At 46.5% G+C, this 18,709-nt stretch overlaps 1 protein-coding gene across 1 annotated transcript; it reads left to right on the top strand.

Annotated features, from left to right (window-relative positions):
* Positions 1-9,937: 9,937 nt before the first annotated feature.
* Positions 9,938-17,773, top strand: SLBP (stem-loop histone mRNA binding protein; the record flags this gene model as incomplete). The annotated part of the gene is made up of 8 exons (XM_084263626.1): positions 9,938-9,981; positions 10,491-10,622; positions 13,242-13,346; positions 13,875-13,934; positions 14,185-14,316; positions 15,550-15,699; positions 16,924-17,008; positions 17,657-17,773. 8 exons carry the CDS (start codon positions 9,938-9,940, stop codon positions 17,771-17,773), a joined length of 825 nt encoding a protein of 274 aa, XP_084119752.1.
* Between the last annotated feature and the right edge of the window lie 936 nt (positions 17,774-18,709).

The following is an 18,709-nucleotide window of genomic DNA, read 5'->3' as shown; positions in this document are numbered from 1 at the left end:
GTGGGAGGATGTTGTGAAAATTGCCAGCCAAGTGCAGTGGATGCTGCAAGCTGCTTGTTGAGCAGAACCTGAGGGATTAGACTAGACTAAAAATCAACAACAGATACTGTAAGTAGATCAATGATCACAGATCCCTTCCTCAGTTGGAAGGGATCCTTAAGGATCATCAAGTCCGACTCCTGGCTCAGCACAGGGCCAGACACATCACAATGTTCTGAGCACATCTTCAGTAATACTCTTTTCCATGGAAGTACCTTGGATTGCCTTGTGAATTGTGACTTTGCTTGTTGCTTTCTTGTCAGAGGTAGGACTGCAGCCAGCCTTACAGCGATGCCTGGCATTTACACAGCTGTGCTGTGCTTAGTTATATCATAGGTGGAGAACAGGAAAGGTCTAGAACAATGTTCTGAAAACTAAACATGGGATGAACTTGAAAAAAAAGTCTTCTGGGTAGCATTTTAATAGGGTAGTTTATAGTACCATTCCTTAGCAGGGGTCTCTTCATCTTACAAAGAACACTATGGCTAAGTACAGTGATCTGTGAAGCTGGTAAGGGGGGGATCCACTTGTGACCAAAGTACTTGATGTGATGTAAAATTTTTCCTGCTCCAGGCCTAAAGCTGCCTCCAGTATGGCAGGACTATGAGCAGAGTTATTTTGTGTTGGAGATGCAATTTGAGTGAGCTCTGGAGTAACGTGGGGTGGGCAGGAGCTGGGTTTGGGATACCAGCTGAGAAATAGCACTTCCAGTCGTGGGGTGATCCCAGGCAGCTTTGTTAGTGTCTGCCCAGTGTAGATTCAGTGGGAAGATGTACCATGTACCAGAGAGTGTGGGTGCTTTTGTTGCCTGTAATCTGAAGAGACAAACACTCTTTAGAATTACAACCATCCCTGGTGTAATAATGCACAGACAGGGGAGAAATAGAAGCTCACTGAAGATGCTTGTGGGTTGACCCCTGCCAGTACCCAGGTACCCACACAGCAACTTCCTCCCTCCCTCACCCCTGTGGGGTGGGGAAAGAACAGGGAGAGGAGAAGTGAGAAAACTGATGGGCTGAGCTAAGGACAGCTTAATAGGTGAAGGAAAGAAAGAGGGGGCAAAGCAAGTGAGGCAAATGCAATCACTTACTGCTCCCCACAAGCTTCCTCTCATTCCTCTGCCCCAGTTTGTATTGCTGAGCATGACATTATGTGGGGTGGAATAGCTCTATGGGTAACCCAAGCCAGCTGTCCCAGTGGGTTCCCCTCAGTTGGGTGGCTGTGGGAGGGGCAGGAAAGGGGAAGAAGAGAAGGCGTTGAAGCCTTGCAAGCACTGTTCAGTAATAGCAACAAAATACAGTGTTATCAGCACCATTTTAGCCATAAATGTAAAACAGCACTACAGGGACTGCTGTGAGGGAAGTTAACTCCATCCTGGCCAGACTTAATACAATACTAAATACAGAGAAACTGCACCTGAGGTGGGAAAACTGAGGTAGAAGTAGCTGGAGGCTCAGATGCTGTTGAAAGGGTATGAGTTATGCTTTTATTTTTCTTAAAGGAAGGAAGGTCTAAATTAGATATTAGGGGGAAGCTCTTTACAGAGAGTGTGGTGAGGGGCTGGAACAGTCTGCCCAGAGAGGGGGTGGGTGCCCCATCCCTGGGGGTGTTCAAGGCCAGGTTGGCTGGGGCCCTGGGCAACCTTGTGTAGCTCCAGGCCTGGAGGTTGGTGTCCCTGCCTGTGGCAGGGGGTTGGAGCTCTGTGATCCTTGGGGTCCCTTCCAACCCAGACCAGTCTGGGATTCTGTGATATTTGTCCATGGGTAGTAGGGATCTGCTTCTGGCACCTGTCAGAGTGCAGGGCTGGGTGACCCTCTGGTCTGACTCTTGCTTGCATGATCTGTTCTCAGCAGTTTTACAATATGTGCCTTTGAGTGAAGTGTTTTAAAATAGGGAAATTTCTGTAGTGGGCCACTGATGCCTGTGTGGTCTGATGGACTGAGGAATTTTTTAAAAGGATGAAAGTCCCATTCTGAGTTAATAACAGTTCCTGTGTGTTTACAGGAATCAGCGGATTCCAGGAGTTCACCCCAGAACTCCCAACAAGTTCAAGAAGTACAGCCGGAGATCCTGGGACCAGCAGATCCGGCTGTGGAAGATAGCACTGCACGCCTGGGACCCTCCTGCTGAAGAAACCTGGGACTTGCAGCCTGTGTATGTGTGGCTGAATTAAGTTAGCACTTGTGTCTTGCTTCATTGGAGGACTCTCTATTTCCCTGAAAGCCTTCCTGACTGGGAGCAAGAGGTCAGGTTCAGAAATGGGAGTCTCCTTGAAAGCCTGGTTTTCCTTTGGAATTCTGTTAGTCTTCAAGATACTCCCATTTTTTAGTCTAAATTCGTCTCTGATAAGGCACTTGGGGAAGGAAGGCATTTGTTCTGGCTCCTGCAGTACACACCCTTCCCCTCTGTGTTTACACTGGTCAGCACAAGGAACAGTAAATTTGCCAGAAAGGAATGGGCATAAGCAGAAATTTGGTGATTACTGTTCCTTGACTTGATCAGGTTTCCATCATTCATCTTTCTGATGTCAGTGGAGCCACCTTTCCCTGCAATAACAGGATTTTTCACAGGGTTTGACAAGTCTAGGAAGATTAGAGCAACATTTCTGTGCTCTCTGCAAGATAATTCAAGATAGACTACTTTTATTTTACCTTTTCACAACTTTGAATTGCTGTAACAAGGCTAGCTCTGCTAATTGATGGCACCTAATGCTTTACAAGATTTGACCTAGTAGATTGGAAGGAAGAGTGAATGGAATTCCATGAGCTCTGAACTGCTTGGTTAAATACTTGTAGCTGTTGTCGTTGATTTATGGTGGAAGTTGCAGTTGTTTGCACCATTTGGATGTCACATGAGATGAACTGTTAACTATTACTGCAGTTTATTCTGCTTGGAGTGGTAAGACAGATGGGTAGTATTTTAAATCTTTTCTTTTTCTTGTTTTTAGTAGCACAGAACCCTCAGGCAGCTCCCAAGAATGGTTCTGCAAAGATGAGGATGTTTCTGGCTCCTCAGTATTTGATGAAAAGCAGAAGAGAAATGAGTGTGAAGATGAATACAGACAGACTGACTCCACACTGGAGAGGTACAAGATAAAACTTCTGTGGTTAGCTTATTAAAGGAATTCAATGTTATTGAATATTGGGGCAGTTAATGCTCAGATTTGATGGGAGCAGCTAATGCTCAGCGTTGAAGTTGGTCACTTTCGCTGTTGAATGTAAACCCATCACTGGCACAGAGCCTTGAATGTGCAGAAACTCCCAGCATTACAGAATTGCATGATTACCAGCAAAAAAGGCAGTGTTTTTTCAGCTTCTCCCTATACAGTGGAGTACTGAGGCTTCTTTAATTACTGTTGGCAAGGGCTGAAAACAGGATACCTTTTCCAGAAGCAATAGTGACCATCCTTCATCAACAGTATAAATCCTCTCAGCAGAACAGCAGGGACACTAGCAGAGAAGTACCTCATGCACTTCCCTGTTTTCTGAGGGGTCTGGATCTGGGGGCAATGATGTGGAGCTGAAAATGGTTCTGCTTCCAAATTCTGTTGTGCTGGGTTCACTTTCCAAAGTACGATGGAGTTGTTACCAAAACTTGAGCTCTGTATTGCTCTGCTGTGACTGAAGAACCATACCTCAAAAAAGTAGTCTTCTGTAGCATATGCCATTGTTTTGCAGCCCTCTGATAAGCATTTAAATAGAGATTAAAATGCTACATGTGTAAAACGTGTCTTGTTTTTGTAGTTCCTATTCTCCTGATTCTTCTCCAGTTTGGAAGCGCAGGAAACGGAACAACTCTGACTCCTCTGTGGTTTCAAAGAGCAAAACCCAGCATGTGCACGTGTACCACACACTGGAAAGGTATGGCATGATGTAAGAGGTATCAGTGATATTATGCACCAACTTGCAGAACTTCTCCAAAAGCATTTAATAGCTTTGATTTTATCTAAGTGAGCATGCAGTTTCATGAGGAGAGGAAACCATGTCAGAAGAGCTGTGTTGTATGGTAGCAAGTATTTACAGGAGTTCACTACAAAAGAGATGAGGCTTCCATGTTGGAAGACACAACAGGTTATTTTTTGCTTGTACATTTAGGCAGCAGTAATGTGGTGTTCCTGATGTCTCATGGAACCTGGTGTCTGCTGCAGAGGCTGCAGTTCCAAATTGGTGTGTGTCTGGCACAGTTATTTCCCATCCCTTCTACACGCCTCGTGTTCTGCTTTTTGGCATGCAGCGCCTGGTGACTCTCAGGGTAAAGGAATGGAGCCCAACACGTGCTCCTGAGTCTCTCAGTGAGCACTGAGACTCATTGCCTGTTTAATTCTTACCATGTTAAGCTTATTACTGCAGGTATTACAGAGAATAAATATTCAGGAAGAGATGTGGAAGACACTTTATGTATCTGGATTAAGCTTTTCTCTGCCTTGTGAAAGATGGTATGGAAGAAAATGCTTGTTGGAACAACAGGGGATTAGGCACCCAGCCTGGGACTGGAACAGTGAGGTTAATGTTCAAAAAATGGGTAACACAGGGTTTCAGACCTTTTCATTTCCTTTCTAGTCTTGCTGAACCAGGCCATCAGGATGCTCTTTCCAAGTGTTCAGAGTGGGAAGTGCTCAGTGAAAACGATGAAGTGATGACAGTACAACATGGTGTAGAAATAACAAGGTAAATACCATCATGATCATGATGCTTGTTCTGTTCAGTGCTGGCGCTGGGAAGGTGTCATTGGCTTCTTCTAACCTTCCATTTCCTTCACTCTTTGACACTACTGTGGGTCTTTTTCTCCTTACACTTCCTCCAACTCCTGGCATGGCTGGTTGTCATGTTTGTTCTGTGAGTTTACTTGGCTTTTCCCAGTCTGACTCTCCATCAAGTGATGCTGGAAGATGCTGAGCCCCTTTTGCCTTCTTTGCTTGACAGAAAGCAGTGGTCTTTTACAGAATTGATCCCCATGTTTGTTACCAGCCTGTCACTTGCTAAGCTGAGGAGCTGAAAGCTTCTTCTCTGTCTCCTCAGATTAGTTTCTGTAGCTGACAGTAGTGATAGTTACTTGTTTTTTATGCAGTGACCCAATTCCAGCCAGTTACTCATCAGGATGGAACAACCAGAAACAGCAGAAAACCAACTTCTTTGTGCCTGACAGCAAAAGTTGCCAAGATAAAGACTGCAGACTGGAAAGGTACAAAATTCAGCTGTTCAGTAGTTGCCTTCTTGCTGTGTTTCAATCCAAGCTTTTATTATAAAGGTGTTTGGGGGGTTTTCTGTGCTGCTGGGGGATGTGTTGGTCAGTATTTATATCTTGTGTGGTAAAATTCTGTCCTTGTGTTCCCTTGTTACAGAGAATAAATATTCTTGTATTTGAGTAAAGAGCAGGTTGTAGCTGTATTTATTGTATACCACAATAAAGACATTCTCTGGGGTTTTTTATTTATTTATAGGCTAAAACTTTGTAGCAGTTTTTTGGAAGGAGGTCAGTTAGAGTACCCTGAAAGGGGATGGGGATGTGCAAGTCCTGAAGACAGAATAATGAAGAAAAAAATTTAAATACCAAGGTGAGTTCATGCTAATTACTTACTTTACTTGCTCTGTTTCAGTACCTCATAAGCAGAATCCAACTGCTCAGTTCAAGCAGATGTATTTCTCTTTTTATTCCTTTATTATATTAATATTGTCTCCTATCCCCTTTTAATTAAGGGGATGCATTAAATACAAGATCTAATACTTCAGATGTAGTAAATGGAAATATTTACCTGTTCAGCCAGAACAGGTCCAAATTAAAAGTGTCAGGCTTTTTCATTATTTAATAGCAGTTTTTCTGTCCCTTAATATGTATTGTTTCTTATGGCAGTCACTCTTTTCACTTGCTGCAGTAATTTCAATGGAACTTTTCTCTTAGACTGTGGTGCATGAATAAGATGGGATAGTATCTCCAGTCAAACAGCTTGGATTATAAGTATTTTGTATCACTTGGCTGACTTGGATCTAATTTAATGCAGCCTTTGAAGTATTACAGACTAGGATATAAATGGCTCTTTAACAATGATCTTGGAATATTTTCCATAATATAACTCATTAAGAATATGTCAGACAGTTATACACTACTTAAATATTGATTTCTGGCAATGTGAGGAAAAGGCAACTAGAGCTTTTAAATTGTGCTAATGGCATTTTTCTCTTGGTTTTACTGATTATTATTGTTTTTTAATTTAAATTCTTTGAGGATGAATAAGACTCTTCACCTTTCCAAAGTGCTAATTCAATATTTAAAAATATCTAGTCTCTCTTTGTATATAGAAGTATGGAAGAAGGACTTTCTCCTGTGACAGAAAACAACTTGAAGAATAGGGATGTAGCCTGAAATCAGCAGATCAGCTCTTGGAAAACTTGGTGCAGTTGCCTAAGATCTGCACTGAAAGAGGAAGGTTTACAGACAGCATATGTGCAATCAACGTAAGGTGGAATGTGCAGGTAAAAGAAGTGTGCCCCTCTGCTTTTCAGGGAAGAGACCCTTTCTGATCATCTAGATAGTTGCTGTTTAGCTGCTTTGCAGTTGTCCTTGCTGTAGGTAAGGCTCTGTTAAGGGGTGTGTATGATCAGTGGGTTCACAAGCCCTCATTCTAATAGAAGAAATACAGTTGTGACATGTTAAAATGTAGAAAACAAGTTAAATAGCTTCTCTCTGGAGCAACACATTGGTTTCCTGAGATGCAAAGGCAAATATTTAGAAAGGTGCTGCCTTTAACCATGGTTTTCAGGTGTGGTGAGCTCTAAAGTGTTCCAAAGGCAGGAACCTCATTTGTGGGAGGTGAATTTCACTTGAAAACCAGATAGTGGGCGACAGGGTAGAGCTCCACACCACCTGCCTTTGTGCCAACAGAGTATAACTTCAGCATGATAATTTATAATGAAGTTAGAACTTCTGTCTTAAATGGGAAAAGTAAACGTGGCAGCCCCAGAGCCCAGTTAAGTATCTGTCACTTTCAATGTGTCTGATTTGCCTTTCAAAGGAAGAAAAGAACCCAAAACTTGTTCAGTAGGAAACTGGAGCTATGGCAGGAATGTGTTAATGAGTATTGAGAAGATGATGTATCTTACGAATTCCTAATGGCATTTAGGTGAAAACTATGTGAGGGGTTGGGAAGCAAAGGCTCAACTGCCTCGTTTCCTTTCTGACCAATACCTGAGGAATATAGGGCATGTAGGACTCTGTTTTTCTAATTTCTTCTCTCAAAGTGTTTGTCCTAGCTTTTCTTTAACATGGACAGCATAGCTTTGTCTTTTATACACTGAGGCTTAAAAGAGACAATGTTTTGCTGATGATGTCTAGGTACATTGTATTTCTAAAACACTATTATCTACCCCTTTTTTTGTTTAGGTTTCTCCAGATTAAGGCTAGATTGTTCCTGCAAGCTCTGCCTCAAGTGTAAAACTTGAGGTTTCATTAAGCCTGTGCTACAAGGAGGATGGATGTTCCTTAAAGCTTTTGTGAGGATGTTTCTGCTGTACCTGCCTTGGTGGATGGTGTAAAGGCTCCTTCAGTTGATGAATCCTTCTATGGCCATTGGGAGATCATGCTAAAGTTGTACTGGTGAATTGGTCCAATATCAAGTGAGACTAAAGAATGCCACCTCTTCAAACAAGGAGTTAAAACCTCTTTCCTCTGCTGGACCAGAATTGTACATCCAACCTGAAGAACTCCTTAAAAAGAATGTAGATAATTCCCACCTTTCTCCAGTTTTTAAAGACAAACTGTTCTTGGCTTTTGAATTTGGTGATCATCCATTTGGCTTATTTGCTGTTCTCTGAGATAGGCAAATGCTACCTTAATGCATCTTAAGCCTAGTGTGAGAAGGGGAAGGTAGATGGTTTATCAAAATCAGTTTGCTCTCCTCAAGGAGCCTAAACACCTGGATTTTCCTCTTCTGTAAGTTGTGGCCTGACCTGAGGAGCCAGTCTGCTTTCTGAGACTGTCAAAGAATGAGTTCAGTGCCTGCTGTTCCTACAGGGATTGGAGGTGAGCAGCAGTGTTCGGAGATTTGGAGCAGTTCTTGGGCATGGGGTGTCCAGACTAAGGGTTGTGATGGTTGAGATAGGGTCTGCTTTGTTTTACTCTCTACTCAGAAGGTCAAAGTGAGGACCATGCAGTTTAGACCAGGTTCATGTGTCAGTTACAAAGCTTCTTTTACAGCCCTTGTGGCACTTTGTGTGGCGTGCTGCAGGATACAAATGGCACTTAGAGCTGGGAATTGCTGCTCTGCAACAGTTTGCTTTGGGTTCTCACAAGGTCACTGCGGCATTGGGGCAGTGACAGGGAAGACAGCAGCCTTGCTGTGGGGCTGGCAGAGTACCCAAGGGCCAAAAGCCTCTGGTGCTGCCGAGGTGGAAGTGAGCTGCTTCCCCAGAAAATACTCCCAGACCCTTCCAAGATGTCTGTTGGTTTTTGGGTATGCTCAGGCATTGGGGTTCAGTAGTGTCCCAGCACATGGGTGGTGCAGTCAGGCACGGTGGAGTGTGTGTATACAAGGAACACACCTGTACAGCACTTTTTAAAGTACTATTTAGCCCCCTGTTGATCCAGTGTGCATGCTTCCATGTGATTTATGATGGTTGTAAATAAGGGAATGTCTTGTGCTTTTGGCATTTTGTCTTTATGCAGAATTATTAAAGTCTCTAACTTTAAATATCCCTGTTAGTCTGCTTTTGTTGTAACATTTTCAGTGTTATCATGGAATCCCAGACTGGTCTGGGTTGGAAGGGACCCCAAGGATCACAGAGCTCCAACCCCCTGCCACAGGCAGGGACACCAACCTCCAGGCCTGGAGCTACACAAGGTTGCCCAGGGCCCCATCCAACCTGGCCCTGAACACCCCCAGGGACGGGGCACCCACCCCCTCTCTGGGCAGCCTGTTCCAGCCCCTCACCACTCTCTCTGGAAAGAACTTCCCCCTAATATCTAATTTAAACCTCCCCTCCTTCAGCTTTAATCCATCCCCCTTGTCCTGCCAGTCTCTGCCCTTTAACAAGCTGATTCCCCTCCTGTCCCTCTGCTCCCTTCAGGGACTGGGAGGCTGCAATGAGGTCCCCCCACAGCCTTCTCTTCTCCAGGCTGACCCAGCCCAGCTCCCTCAGCCTCTCTCCATAGGGGAGCTGCTCCAGCACGGCACCCTCACCGTGTCACCCAACCTTCTCTGATGTTGATGTGAGACGCGGTTCGGGGCCGTGTCCTTTCGAGTCCTGAGCGGTAGGGGCAGCCGCCCGCCCCGGGCTGCGCTGATGGCAGCGCTGCTTCACCTTGACATCCCGGCACTCCCTGGGTTCAGTTTGGTTTTGCCGCTTCGCGCTGTCTCAGGCGGGCGACGCTTCCCCGGCACAGCCCGGCCCCCGGACCCGCCGTGACGCGGGTCCCGCCGCCCGCCCCCACCCCCTGCGCGCCAAAACCGCGCGCCGCCGCGCTTGATTCTCCCGCCAACACGCCCCGGGGGCGGGGCCGGGCGGTGGCAGCGGACTCAACCATCACACCGGCCGTGCGGGGGGGAACGGTACATGTCCTCGGGGGCCAGGGGTGCGGCGGAGCGGAGGGTGTTCGCTTCGTGCTCCGCAGCGGGTTTAGCTCGTCTTGGCTCGGCGGGCGGGGAGGGGGCGAGGGCTGGCGGCTGCGCCTTCCCTCCTCTGCTCCCCCCGCGTACCTGTCCCCGTGCAGGGGCTGGCGCAGGCGCCCCGCGGGGAGGCGGGGCGGGCGGTGCCAGTCAGCGCCGGCGGGAGATGCGAAGGGGCTGGGCGGGAAGGCAGACGCCTCTCTCCCGCGGCTCGCTCCGGTCCCCTCGCCGCCCCTGGCTCTCCTCTCCCTCCGTCTCACCTTCCGTCTCCTTCCAGCCCTCCCGCGAGCGCTCCGCACCATGTCCTTCCGCCAGAGGAGCCCGCACGGCGGCGCGGAGAGCAGGTGAGGCTGAGGCGAGGGGCACCGGTACACGGCGGGCAGCGGCGAGCCGGCCTCGCTTCCCCGTTCCTCAGGCGGGCCCCGCTCCGCAGCGAGGGCGGGAAAGGGGAAGGGGGGGGGGGGTGAAACGGCGTCCCGCGCGCACCTGCGCGGTCCTCACGCGCCGCCGCCCGGGGTTCGCCATGTTGGGCCGCGGGGCAGCCCGTCCCCCCCCCGCTGAGGTGCGGGTCCCCCCGCTGAGGTGCGGGTACCCCCGTGGGAGCGAAGCGGGGGAAGGGAGTACGAATTCCTCCCCCGCCCTTGTCCGCGGCGGCGGGCGGCAAGGGGCAGCCTGCGGGGCCGGTACGGCGGAGTCGCCTCTGAGGGGGCTCCTCAGGCCCAGGGCCGGTCGCGTCGCTGCCCGGGTTTGCCGGGGCAGCGTTACTGCAGATGGCGAGCTGTGCCCGCGCCCGAGCCCCGCAGAGGGCCGGGCAAACACCCGTCCTGCTCACGTTGTCTTTGTCTGCGGCCAGCCCGCAGCCCCCGCCCCGCTGGTCCCAAGGAAGGAAACGTGGCGCCGATGGGAGGTGGAGGAAGCAGAATGAGTCCGACTCGTCCCTTTCTGAGGGAAACAAGCACAAGTCTCGTGACAACAGGCTGGACAGGTAAGCGGTGAACACCTTACCTGCTCTTTTGTGGGTGAGGAGCTGTTGAGCGGCCCGTTGTGCTGCTTTCCAACCCCTGCCTGTTCCTAAACCACCTGGTGGCCATAAGCAGTTGGCCTTAGAGGAGGGAAGAGAATCTAGTGCAGGGCTCTGGTCTTGCAGTGCTTCTCAAGAATGTACCCTTTGCACTCGTGTGTCCTGAGCTGCATTCTTTGTGATTTTCTGCCCTGTCTTATGCTTGCTCAATGCTGTTCATCGTGAAGCAATAAGACCATAAGCCAACCATGTTCCCTTATAGACGTAGGCTGTACCTACTGGTCGTGGTTTTGCCCCCAGCCTGGAGCTGAGCACCACACAGGCACTCTGTCACTCCCCTTTCCAACTGGACAGGGGAGAAAATGCCTATTGAGAGGCTTAGGAGTTGAGGTAAGGACAGGGAGAGATCAGTCAGCAGTCAGTGTCACGGGCAAAACAGACTCAACGCAGAATGAAGGAAAGAAAACTCTCTAATTTATTACACTACACAGACAGTAAAACCAGAGTTGGATAATGAGAAGTGTGGCCAGATCTTAAAACACTTGCCCCCACCTCTCCCTTCTTAGCAGATTTAACTTTATTCATGATTTCACTCCCTTCTCTCCCTCCGTTGTTGCACGAGGAGGGTCAGGGAACGGGGATTTTGGTCAGTTCTGAGTAGTTTTCCTTCTTAGCTGAGGTGAGGGGGGTGGGGGCATCCCTCACACCCTTCCCCTGCTCCAGGTGGCTTCCCAGCAACAGAACACAGACCTTCAGGACCTTCTGCAGTGTGAGTCTCTGCCAGCAGGAGTCACTTCTATGGGGTGCAGGCATAAGATCACAGAATACATCTCTCAAGCCTAGACTGGTGTCCCATGGGGTTACAAGACCCCAGAAAACCTTCTTCACTGGCCTTGGTGTCTGCACAGTTCCTTACACCCCCCCCCCACTCACTTCTCTGGTGGGAAAAAGCTGCTGCTTGCAGTTCTTCTTCCACTCAGATGTGGTTCAGAGGCGCTGTGACTGTCACTGCTGTGCTCAGCCTTGCTCAGCAGTGACTCTGGCCTTGAGTTGACTGGTGTTTACTGTCAGGCCTACAGGAAAGCTTCTAGCTGCTTCTTGCAGAACCCAGCCCTGCAGCACCCCCTTCTCCACCAGAGCCTGGACACACAAAACTGCCACTGTTGTGGTAAAATAAAACCAGGTGACAGATTAAAAACATAAGGCTTAAAAGTCACCTGCCTTCCTATTTCTGAAATCAGTACAGGCAATCCTGAGTGTGACTCTGTGTGTGTGTCAACATGTGTGGTGGGGTCTCCTGAGGTCATTCTGCTCACACTGCTGCTGGCTGCCTGCCTTCCCAGCACAGCCAAACTTGAAAGTGCCTTGTTTTCTGTCTCTGAGCTGTTCACAGTCCCTGTAGCCCCTGTTACCAGTGGTGGGGAGTTGAGACCTGCAGCCCCATTGATTGAATCTAGAACAGGGTGGGTTGTGCCCTGTAATTACCCATTTGTCTTTGCTGATAAGAAGCAGGGAAGATGTTGCTCAGTGGCACTACACACAGTGTAATTAAATTAATTCCAGGAAGCCTGTTGGAATATAAATACAAAGAAGAAACTTTACAGATTGCTTCATCACTTTCAGCTTAATAAGCAATGCTTTTGGGTGTCCTCCAGGATGGAACTGAGCAGGCATACTCTGCTTTAGTTTATATCCTACTCTGAACGAAGTCTTTCTCTTCCTAAAGCTGCTTTTTGGCCATGCCAGTTAAACATTGTCAAGATAAAATGTTCAGATGAGAAGATTAGGATGGATGGATGGATGGATGGATAGATGGATAGATAAATAGATAGTGTGACACAGGAAAAAGCCCAAATGGTGAGACTGACTGGGTGCTTCTGGGGTTGTGCTGTTCTTTACCATGGCAGAGCAATATTTGAATGTGGGCTGCATTTTTAGCAAAGTTAAAAATCAATACAAGCTAAAGTAAAAATCCTTGGAGGCTGAGCAGGTATTTGGCAAGGGACCTGTACTGTTTGTTGGGGATTTTTAAGTTTTCCAAGTTGGTTTAATCTTGTAATTGGAATTTAACAGAAACCCCACAGTCATGCAAGTCAATTCCTGATGCCAGAGGGCAGCCATGAAGTTGTTAAACACCAGTTTGCAGTCACAGCAAACCTTGGTTTACTAGCTAAAAACTGACTGCTCTTTTTTTGTGCCTTTGCCTTCCCTACTGGGTATGTTTTCCTGGTGCTTTCACACTAATTTTGATTAGCTGCACTATTTAATTACCTGTTCTAACTTTTGTATAGTTAATGAGCCTGCAATCATGAAAGGATAAATATTTAATTTGTTTACTGGAGTGAAAACAAGTGAGTAAAGGAGTGAAGTTGTGTTCCACGTGCTGTTTTGGGAAGGACACCAGCTTAAAGAGAGCAGGCCAGGTGACATGCTACAGTGGTTTGTTTCTGTAGATATCTACATAAGCTTTACTTAAAAAGAGAACCCCAAACCACCCCCAAACCACACAACCTCCAGGTGGAATTCTCAACTGGTGCTCAGTTTCACACCCCCCCCCTCCCATTCATGTTCTCTTCTCTCCAGCTTTACCACACCAGAAGGCCCTGGGCCCCTTTCCCGCTGCTCAGACTGGGGAACTGCAGTGGAAGAAGATGAAATGAGGAACAGTGTCAACAAAGAAATGGCCAGGTACCTGTGGGTGACTGAGATGAAGCTGTGGAAGGAGTGGTTGTCTTGGAGAACCTGTATTTTATTTTAAACTTCGTTACTGCAGTACAATCAGCCAACCTGAGCTTCTTGTCTGCTGCTTTTAGGCCAGCTTTGGCTGAAGTCCTGCAGGAATGACATAGCATACTCTCTAGAGAGTTGATGTGCATCACTAAACACCTCCCTTTGGGAAGAAAACTTTCTCTAATCTCTTAGATTGAGTTACTTTTCAGTACATCTGAACATCCTTTCAGTGATACTGGGTTTGTGTGTGATGGCTATAAAAAGATTTTTAGGGAAAAGACATAAGGCAGCCCTGAGAGATGGTTTTCTAAGAGGAAAACTGAAACATTTGCTCCATAGAGGAAAAAATGTGTGTTTACATTGTCTGAGTTGACTTCAAGGCTGCTTCTTAGCTGAGAAGTAATATCAACTGTAAACTGTGACAGTGCAGCCTCTTGTGTTCTCTTTGGGTATTTATAATCTTGAAACTGACTTGAACTCTTTCAGATACAGAAGAAAACTCCTGATTAATGAGTTTTCAAGAGAAAGGAAGTCCTCCTCTGGAAGGTAGGTGAAATTTTTAGCTTAGCTGGGGGAGATCCTGCCAGTAGGTCTGAATTTTCACATGTACCATGTTGCTTCTGAAAAATGCTCATTTTGAAGCCCTACATCTTGGGTCTGACCCAACACTGGGTCAGTGTTCAAGGATCCACTTGAAAAGTTCTAACCTGTTTCTGTATAATCCTCTACATGGGGGGTTGGTTTGGAATGTTGCATGTTTTCTGGTAATCCCAAATCCACAATGTGTTTCCTCCAGTTCTGACTCAAAGGAGTCCACTGTGACAGTAGAACTTGAGACAGATGAAGTGGTTTTGATGAGAAGACAAAAACAGATAAACTATGGAAAAAACACAATTGCATATGATAGATACATCAAAGAAGTTCCAAGGTAAGGTGCTGTTCCTTTTGGGGAAGTTCAGTGTTCCATGCTAAGTCATACCTGTTCTTTGTAAGCATATTGACATACTAAGCTCCAAACAGAAGGCATCTACAAATTAAACCCTCAAAGACACTTCTTAACAGACAAGTGACACTGACAGTCAAGTGAGACCTGGATTATTTGTTATTTCATTTTTCACTGACTGATCCATGATGAATCTCTCTCCAAACTCTTTCCTGCTGCAGAAATGGAAGTGAAAGTTCTTTTGGTTGTGCTTGTCAAGCAGAAGAAATGAAACTACTTTTTGCAGTCAAGTTTCTCATTAGGAAATGAAAAGGGTGAAGGGATTACAGTTGCTCCTAAGTTTGGAGTATGTTATGTTCATGCTGGAATTTGATGTTGATGCTTTCAGACCTAAGATTTGATACTATTTTGGTTTTATTTCACTTGACAGAAGAACTACAGTTTTCCTATGGAGCTGACAGCTTAGTGGAGTGTATTATAAATAATCCAATGACTTGGACTCATTAAAATCCATCAAATTCTGTGTAGCAGGCAATAGGTCTGAACTGGGGTGGCAGCAGGGACAGGGAGGGGATTGTCCCTCTCTGCTCTGCCCTCGGAGGCCCCAGCTGGAGTCCTGTGTCCAGAGCTGGGGCCCCAGGACAAGAAAGATGTGGGGCTGTTGGAGAGGGGTCAGAGGAGCCACAGAGATGATCAGAGGGCTGGAGCAGCTCCCATATGGAGAGAGACTGAGGGAGCTGGGCTGGGTCAGCCTGGAGAAGAGAAGGCTGTGGGGGGACCTCACTGCAGCCTCCCAGTCCCTGAAGGGAGCAGAGGAACAGGAGGGGAATCAGCTTGTTAAAGGGCAGAGACTGGCAGGACAAAGGGGATGGAGTGAAGATGAAGGAGGGAAGGGTGAGATGAGATATTAGGGGGAAGTTTTTTCCAGAGAGAGTGGTGAGGGGCTGCAACAGGCTGCCCAGAGAGGGGGTGGGTGCCCCGTCCCTGGGGGTGTTCAAGGCCAGGTTGGCTGGGGCCCTGGGCAACCTTGTGTAGCTCCAGGCCTGGAGGTTGGTGTCCCTGCCTGTGGCAGGGGGTTGGAGCTCTGTGATCACTGGGGTCCCTTCCAACCCAGGCCATTCTATGATTCTGTGATATTAACATAAATGAGTCTTCAAGCTGCATGATATGTCTGTGTGGAGAACCCTAACGAGTTTTTGATGCCTGATCTCTGCACAGATGCCATCGGATTCCAGGAGTTCACCCCAGAACCCCAAATAAATTCAAGAAGTACAGCCGTAGGTCATGGGACCAGCAAATTAAACTATGGAAAGTTGCACTGCATTCCTGGGATCCCCCTACTGAAGATGGATGTGATCTGCAAGAAATGTATGTATGGAGTATTCACAGTGTCTTACAGAAATTAATGTAAAATCTTAGGGTAAAAAAACCCAACACCCTCCAAAAAACAAACCCCACCCAAACCAGCACAGCCCTTCTGGAGCCAAGTCAGTGATTTTGAATGTTTTCATTCTTTACTTGTCCACACTTAGTGCTGCTCAGTGCCTTCTTGATCAAAACATGTATCAGCTTTCTGGGCCTAGTTGGTGAGATGGGACTTGCCCAGTGTCCTTGCAAAGGCATACAGATAAACCACTGGCTGCTTTAATGTGTGTCTGCTGGGTGAAATCAGAGTTCATTCTGAGAGCACACCACTGAGGCCAGCTGGTTCTTTTAGAGCACTCTGCAGATCAGTCTGTGGTGGGAGCAATGCTGGAGAGGTCTTACTGGGAGACAGAGCTCTCAAACACTGAGCTTGGACCGATGCAAGGTGTAAGAAGGTGCCTCATAGCTGTCTCACCAGTTAAAGAGCAGTGGAGTAAGTCCTTGTTTCTTGAGCAGAGGATTTGTAAAATCACCTCAGGGCACCATTAAATTAAAAGCATGTCCCCAGGTGTTCACTGTTCAAGCTGCTGTGGTGTTCTGCTCTGGAAGAGGAAGAATAATGCAACTAGGTGCTTCCCTCTCTAGAAAGCAGTGAGGCAAATGGGGAACATCTGAAATAAAGCTGTAGTACTACAGAAGGAAGGTGTACAGATGTATCTCATTCCTCAGCAAAGTTTTGTAGTAATTAACCCACTGTTTTTCCCTAATAGTCATGTTGATTTTTAAGACTAACATGGAGCAATGGGATCTAAAAGCAAGGGCTTTACTTTCAGCTTCCTTCTACTTGTAATGATGAGGGCAGTTGGTACTTCAGCCTTCACTGGTGTTGAAATATTGTTTCTTCAGATGCTGGGGTCTAGTGTCTCCAGTGGATGTTAAATCCTGTGTTGCAAATCAAACTGACTAAAACCTTGTCTGGGGAAAAAAATTTCCTTGTTTTTTCCATAACATTTGTTCTCATTTCATTGTTTTGAGTGTGACTTTAATCTTGTCCTTAGTCATTTTGGCTGCACTGAGGTGACCTGCTATTCTGTCTGGTCTCTGCAGTTTGCCACCACTGTCCTTATCTCTGTAGGTCTCTCTGCTTTTGTTTATCACTTTCAGACCTGCACCTACAAACTGCTACTGACTATGAGCAAACTGGAATTGTTTTTAATTCTTTTCCAGTAGCCCTGTTGACCTTGGTGAGATGGAGACAGAATCTGTGGGAAGCAATTCTACTGAGTCTCAAACAAGCTGTCAAGAAAATGATGTAAGCACACTTATCACCTGCATAAATACTTGTTAATAATTGGCCCATTACTTAAAATTCTCTCCAGAGTAGCCTGGATATATAAGAAATCCCATAATCTGTTTATAAAGCTGAGTGGTTTTCCCCAGCTATAGCCAGTATCTGCCTGTAGTCTGCATTTAGAGAGCTGGAACTGAAGTGACCATCTCAACTGACAAGACATCTCACTTCTCCTAGTCTGCACAAGAAACTGGGTCAGTCTGCAGCACGTCCAGGGGAAATGCTGCTTTAGGTTGCAGTGTCTAATGTTAACATGGGCTGCACTTTCCCTGGCACACTCAGACTCTTTGGAATAGGCTCTGCTTATATGCAGCAAGCATGTAGTCCAGCTGAGCAGTAACCTTGAGTAAGATCCAGTACTGTTCTTACTGGTTCTGTTTCTCTGAGTGTTGAATCTCCAGTGTTTTAATGCAGGCACATGTATATCCTTAAAACTCTTGCAACAGATCTTAAATGTGGTAGAATGGACAGAAGCCTTCATTTAAGTCTCTTCAATTTAAGATTAGCCTTTTAAGTGTTTGTAAGCCCTGCTGTAGTATGGTCTAAATTAATTATTGCATAGCTAAACCTGCATTGAGCTGCTAATTAGTACCTGACTTTGTATTCCAGGATACCTGTTCCAGCACGCCCACCAAAGTCAGACATGTTGACTATGAAGCAGAAGGTGAATTTGACTTGGAAGTGTGTTTGAGTGAACCACTTAAAGATTTTGATACTGTGAGTTAAACAGCCTCTTGCAAACTGTTTTAGAAGAAGTTTCTTTTAAAGCTCCAAGGTGTTAGCTCCATTCATGCAATGTCCATAGCAGGAAAGCTTAAAGTTGAAGACTGTTCTCCAAGTTGTGGTTGGTCTGTGTGTTCTGTGGGCCAGGCGTGTGTAAAAACACAGTTAAGCTGGCATGACTTCTTCTTTTTAACATTTAATTTATGTATATCAGAGTTTTTTTATAAAACCTTTCAATAGAAAAAATATCCAGAGGCAGTGCTGTCCTCAAGTAATGACCAGCAAGCCCTGCTGTGCCCACTGCTGCCCACCTGCAGATCAAGAGCAAAGCAGGGAGGTACTCTGGAGCATCTGTATATGCTCCCTGGCTTTTCCATCTGGCTCTTCTACAAAGATCTCACCATACTGTTACTACCACACTCATCTACTGCAGCTATTTACTGCAAGATTCCCTGCCTTACCTTTACAAAAGTGTTCCAGAAGCAACTGGAAATCAAATACCCTCAAGAACTTGGTGGTCAGTGTGGCACAGCCCAGGCAGCAACGCTTTAACAAGCAGGAGCCTGGATTTGAAACGTGTAAATAGTCTGGAGTCTTTTTTTTTAATACATTCAAGAAAAGAACATGTAAGGAAAGTGCTGGATTCTTTTTAATTTGCTGATTTTAAGTGTAAAACTGTTGTAAATGGTAACACTGTACAGACTTTCTGCTGAAAGCAGTTAATGTTTCTGTTGCTTTTGTAATGGGATGTTGCTGGAAAATAAATGGAATTGCATTTGCTTCTGACTCTTCACTTTCATCTCCTCCATCAGTTTTCCACAGATAACACAGTGCAGGAAAACACTGTAAAGCATGGATCTGAGACTGATACCAGTGCTAGGCCACCTCCCCGTCCCTGGGGGTGTCCAAGGCCAGGTTGGCTGGGGCCCTGGGCAACCT

Source organism: Gallinula chloropus (genome assembly GCF_964237585.1).
Source record: "Gallinula chloropus genome assembly, chromosome: 4".
NCBI lineage: Eukaryota > Metazoa > Chordata > Aves > Gruiformes > Rallidae > Gallinula > Gallinula chloropus.
This window is presented reverse-complemented; position numbering and strand designations above follow the sequence as displayed.